This window comes from Urtica dioica, chromosome 7 (genome assembly GCF_054948205.1).
Source record: "Urtica dioica subsp. dioica isolate 48M chromosome 7, U.dioica_male_clone48M_v1_H2, whole genome shotgun sequence".
Taxonomy (NCBI): domain Eukaryota; kingdom Viridiplantae; phylum Streptophyta; class Magnoliopsida; order Rosales; family Urticaceae; genus Urtica; species Urtica dioica.
The window spans coordinates 19,401,409-19,407,151 of NC_142762.1; the positions used below are offsets into that span (position 1 = coordinate 19,401,409).

The window sequence follows — 5,743 nt, forward strand, 5'->3', positions numbered from 1 at the left end:
AATGGAGAATGCCTCCCTGAGACTGATGAATGTTCGGTAGGTGAGCGAGCTCGAAGCATCGACCCTCGAACAATCGAAGCCCTCGAGAGCAGCAAAGCCTTCCTCGGGATACCACTCCGTCCTGGCAAGTGACCACGCCGACACTATCGTTTCTACGTCAGGGGTCTCGAGCTGAGCACCTCCTGGCTCCAAGGAAGGGCCTCCACCCTCCAATACGGTTGTGGTAGTCGCCAGTGGCTCATCAAGACACTCCGGTGCGAGGCCCTCAGCCCCCGAACATGTCTCTGAGTCACCTCCGGGATCTTCTGACTCGGGCCCAAAGTCATCCACCAATAAATAATATTACTAAAAACGTTTTTTATATTAAAAAAATCAATTAAACATTTTTCAATAAAAAAGAATATTTTCATACTTGATTAATATAAATAAATAAATATAAAATCGTTTTAATAATACTATTAGTGTCTAATTATAATATAGAAGTCGTTTATAATTAAAAAAAATTATTCTTAAAATGATATATTAATTTAAGATTTGTAACTAACTAGTCCACCTAAAACGTTTGATTTGGAATCTAGCCTATGTTTGGAGATTTTTAGGGAAATAGTCAAACGTATTAGGTGGCAAAATATTTTTTACTTTTATGTCCTTCAATAATTAAGGTAGTTTTTTAGAATCACGTTATTTTTTTTTTCCTTTTTTTGTGCATGTTAAATTCCTATTTTGTAGAAGGTAGTTACCAGATTTTAGAATCCACGTTCTCTCTCTCTCTCTCTCTCTCTCTCTCTCTCTCTCTCTACAAAACCAGATCTGGGGTTTTTTTTTACCCTCAACATGCCAAGATGACGAGGAAGACGCCGAGGTCGCGGGCCAAGGAGGCAATCCAGCCGAAGAAGTTGCCGCCGATGCCGCAGATCAACCGGAGGCGGCGGAGGAGGTCGGCGAAGGCTCGTCGGAGCCAGATCGACGCCCACAGGAGGCGGTTGACGAGAGCGTAGGGGAGGGAGTCGGTGTTCTCGAAGTCCGGAGGGAGGCCGTGGTCAGCGCTCCGGAAAGGGGTCGCGACGAGCCTCACGACAATGGTTGGCGGGAGAGACGATCGGAGCTTGGAGCCGGGGTCGCGACGAGCCTCACGACAGTGGTTGGCGGGAGAAACGATCGGAGCTTGGTTAGAGGTGGCCCGACTCTCACTGTTAATTTGTTTTATTTTTTACAGTGAAAATTTTCGAATGTCAGTCTTAGGAAAAATGTAGAGGTACATATTATTTATTTACAGTTATTTCCATTTATTTCCATTCAGATTACTTAAATGTGGAGAATGAGATAACTTCCAGTAATTTACGTCTATTATCTGTGTTGACAGGTTCTTACACAGTAACGTCAGTCTTGGTGAAGCCTTTCTAGATTAGCGCGCCGCGTGATTAATGATATCTTTGATAAAATATTTTGTTGAGATTTATTAGAGGTTTAAGGCTACGTATAACAATTTTGAAATTGTCAATTATTTTATATCGTTATTGTCTATTATTTAATATAATTATATTCATTATTTCCATTTGATTAAGTAAAAGGACAAATTAGTCTATTAATTATTGACACCTAAGCACGTTGGCTATTTCCCTAAAAGTTATGAAACATAGGCTAAAAACAAATTCTATAGTTTCAAACTTGCTATTTTGCTACACTGCCCTAATAATTTTTAGTTATTTTCATGAAAAAAAAAACATTAAACCATGTTTAATTTGAGGCTTTCATGTGGATTTTCGTTAGATTTAACGGTAGAACTGAAACCTAACATTAGGTATTTTTCCCGCGAAAGAAAAAAGAATAGGTATTTAAGTGTATGTTTCTGAAAACATGGAGTATTTATGTCGACATTTCCTCTTTATATATTTATAATTTATAAGAAACACATATTTATTAATTTAATTTATAATAATTATAAATTTATTATTTTATTTTTCTTTATATATTAAAATTATCGATTTACATATTTTATATTAAAATTGTATATAATACAATAAGATTATAACTTGCTCTGGTGGTAAACACTTCTGCACCCAAAGCGTAAGTTTTGAGGTCGAATCTCAATTGTGCAAATATTCTCTAACTGAAAAACAACGACAAGAATTAAGAACATAAAATCATTGTCATCGCCGATGAGTATAGAATGGAGGATAGAATTGGTGGTAGATTTCGCTTCAACCACTATTTACAGCCCAATTATGAGTATAGAATGAAGCTTGTTTACTGCTTTTTGACTCTGGGTTTGGAATTTGAATATGATTTGATGTTCCTTGTGCATTTGGTTAACTTACGTTCATTTTCAATCGAAAATGTTAGATTACTTAACCTTTTTTCCTTATAAAACTAAACTAAAAACGTTTAATTTTTTTTTTTTTTTTTTTGGATACATACTTTTAAACTTATTTTTGGATAATTACAGCTATATGCTTATCCACAATTTTAATGGGTTCAACTTAACTTTTCTAACCCATTATAAAAGCAGTTTTGAACCAAAATGATATCATAACCCATCCTCCGTTTTTCTACCTATAATTTTGTAACTCCACACGTTTAAAAACCGGGTTTTATGAGATTATTCGGTTGCTACAATTGAAACTTAATCCACATTCCGTGAAGGAAAATAATAAATTAGTAGTTTGTTTAGTACATCTCTATTAATAATCTAGCAAATGCACTAGCTAAAGTGGTCTTCCATTTCCAAATGAAATTGTCTATGCAAACTTACAGAATTTCCAAAAGAAACAAATTTGACTTCCAGCCTAAATGAAAGTTTTCGTAACAAAACACGATTTATTGTGAACTTACAAAGCAATCAAGTAATGAAGTAAAGGCGAATTCTAACTACCGCGGTAAGTAGTGAACGAAAACGGAGAAAGCAAAAGCGGGACGTGAAAATGTTGAAATTTCTGCGACTCTCTGATCTCAAAGACGAGTGAAACAAATGGAAAGAAGCCTTCTGGGAAATACTTACCTGTGTTGAAGCTCAGCCTGTACGTTCCCGGGTCCACGGCCTCAACTAAGTTCATTAAATGACCGCTCCGTCCATCTTTGTCAGTGGTTGAAGAGCCAATCAGTGCCCAACTACTCAGATCGGAGTCCCCGAAGATCGGGTGACGATTGGGACCCTTCCAAGTCTCTAATCGCACCTCGATACCTGTCGCTGGGGATCCCCGAGAAACATCCAACACATGGGTTGTAATCGGCGGACGTGTGTGATTCAAGCTTTGGGTTTTTTTCTCGACGAGAAGTCCAGGAGATCCAATAATGTGCCTTCCAATGATGCTCACACGATCTTCTATGGGTCAAAAAGCATTTTGAAAAGAAAAAAAAAATTCAAACAACGGTGCTTTCTGTAACAGATTTACGAGATATTATGATTCCAAAAAAAAGAACATGACGGGACAAGTTAGCTCAGTTGTAAACACTTTCACCTACAAAGTTATGACATCTTATAATTGAGAATCGCACATAAAAACAAGGGATAATTTTCAGGTTGAAATGAGATTCTTATTCAACTGAATGAAAACGTATAAAGGGGTCAAATGTATACACAGCAATTCGGACAAATATTCTGTGCCTAAATAAAAATGTGGAGGATAAACTACTCAACTGGTTTTCAAGCTTAACCTTGTAGTTTTCACAGGAAAGATAATTGCAATAAAAGAGCAAGAAAGTCTGACTCGATTAAGTTTACGAAACAAACATTGATATTTCATAAACTACCAAAAAAAAAAAGTGTGACTTACCTTCTGCCTTCTTTGCAGAAGCTCCGAGATGCTGATTCCTCGGTTCAGAAAACCCTTTACTTAAGAAGAGCTTCCCAAGACGAAGCTCTGTTATCTTCATCTGCTCGTGAGCTGCGATTTCAAGCTCAACCAACGGCCTATTTGTGTACCGTCTCTGCCACCAGAATGCCAAGATTCAGATTTTAGTGGCCCCACTAGTTTTTTAATTTTTTTTCCTTTTCAAAGTCTCATTGATATCTTCTCCAAAATTCACCAATAACAGACATTCAGTTTACGACACAGGGATGTTTCAGTAATAACCAACTACCTGTGGAAGGTTTACTAAATGGTGTTAAACTGCTTATATGGAGTCTAATTATGTAAAATAATGATTTTCTCTATAATTAACTAGCCATTCTAAACCCTCGATTTTTGCAAGATAGCTAGTCGAGGTTTCATGTTTCAACTAAACTAATCTAATATTGTAAAGTTAAAGATAACCTACTCAACAGCAATTTGTGTCATTCTCCAACAAAAACAAAATAAATAAATAAAATCATTTTCTTTCCCACGATATCAAATCAGCACAAGAGGCATAAAGCACGTACAAAAATCACGAAATTGTAAACATTAGACGAATCTGACTGAAAAGAAAGGGTTGACCTTGAGTTCAGCAAGAATCTCATCAGTGCTTTTCCCAGAAGCACATATAAGAAACACGAACCCGAACTTGTCCTTATACCGAGCATTCCATTCCGAAAGCTCCTGAAACACCAAGTGAGTGAGTAACCCCAAAATCAGAACCTAAATTGGAAAGCAAAAGAGCTATTTTGTTGTTGTCGTTGATTGACCTGAAAGCTAGAACTTGTGGCAGTTGATAGAGCAGTTGATTGCTCTCCCTTGCTCCACCTGCAGAAAACCAATTAGTAGAATATAAGAACTAACTTGTCATTTTTTAATGTTACTCCATTAGCTATGAGAGTGATATATATATATATATATATATATATATATATATATATATATATCTTTAGAGAGAGGGGGACTCAACTGGGCACTGGTAGGGTTCGAGGAAGAGAGAGAATGGGAGTTTCCTATGGAAGGATGAGCAGAGAAAGCTTGGAGGAATCCATGGACGTCGACGATGTTGAACCAGATATGAGTAGCGACATCGATGGCTTCGAGAAGAGACGAGAATGAAGAAGAGGCCTTTACCATTTCTTGGGCAAATCTGGCGCTTCCACAGCATGCCAGGAATTCCTCTTCACTGAAATCCATTCTTCTGAAACGTCTAATCCCAAATCTCCTTCACTTTCACACCTATTATCTATCAATGCCTCTGTTCTTCTCCTTCCTCGTGATAAATCACTATCTTGGATCTTCTGTTCAAAACAAATTACTCTAATATATGACGCGATCACACTCAAAATTACCATGTTAACCAACTACGCTATGCCTCTATTATTCACGAAACGACAAAATGTGCCCCGTTTTTTCATTATTATTATTATTATTATTTGATATTTTTTTTTAGGAAAACGATACGGGCTCCAATAAACAATCGTTTCGGATTGAATGTATTAAAATACTAATATCGATACTGATATTGAGGTTCCGAATTTTTTGATATATCGGTTACCGACGAATATCATATAACAATTTTAATATTGACTATCCATGAAATATCGATTATATATCAACTATCGACGGATACATCGAAAAAAAAAATCTTATAAAAATTCTAAAATATATATAAGTCTCCCAATCCAAATGATAACAAATAAATTCAAAACACACACACTACAAAACATAAAATATTATTTAAAATTCAAATGCTACAAATTTTCAATGTAAACTCAAATATTATTTTATACGAAGAGGAGATTTTAACGCCAAACTTCGTTAAAAGGCACTGGAACATGTGATCCATTAGGCTTTCCTACCCTTTCTGAAACCCTAAGCATTAAGGATTTTTATACTTCACCCTCAAC

At 36.3% G+C, this 5,743-nt stretch overlaps 1 protein-coding gene across 2 annotated transcripts; it reads right to left on the minus strand.

The window, feature by feature from the left end:
• Positions 1 to 2,681: 2,681 nt before the first annotated feature.
• LOC149390327 (transthyretin-like protein) lies at positions 2,682 to 5,181 on the minus strand. Of its 2 annotated transcripts, none has more exons than XM_089621204.1 (5): positions 4,804 to 5,181; positions 4,604 to 4,661; positions 4,416 to 4,517; positions 3,774 to 3,927; positions 2,682 to 3,319 (listed from the first exon to the last, which is right to left on the minus strand). In XM_089621204.1, exons 1-5 carry the CDS (start codon positions 5,028 to 5,030, stop codon positions 2,865 to 2,867), a joined length of 996 nt encoding a protein of 331 aa, XP_089477330.1. In that variant the 5' UTR covers positions 5,031 to 5,181; the 3' UTR covers positions 2,682 to 2,864. The 2 variants fall into 2 exon arrangements, with proteins under 2 accessions (XP_089477330.1, XP_089477329.1); XM_089621203.1 differs by having other exon boundaries at positions 2,682 to 3,322; positions 4,804 to 5,178.
• Positions 5,182 to 5,743: the final 562 nt, after the last annotated feature.

What these genes read in the sequence shown, in the direction of transcription:
- LOC149390327 (XM_089621203.1), bottom strand. Translation starts at nt 5,030, where the DNA reads ATGGATTTCAGTGAAGAGGAATTCCTGGCATGCTGTGGAAGCGCCAGA. An exon ending in CCACAAGTTCTAGCTTTCAG is followed by an intron (nt 4,518 to 4,603) that starts GTCAATCAACGA and finishes TTGGTGTTTCAG; the next exon opens with GAGCTTTCGGAATGGAATGC. An exon ending in AGATTCTTGCTGAACTCAAG is followed by an intron (nt 3,928 to 4,415) that starts GTCAACCCTTTC and finishes TTCTGGTGGCAG; the next exon opens with AGACGGTACACAAATAGGCC.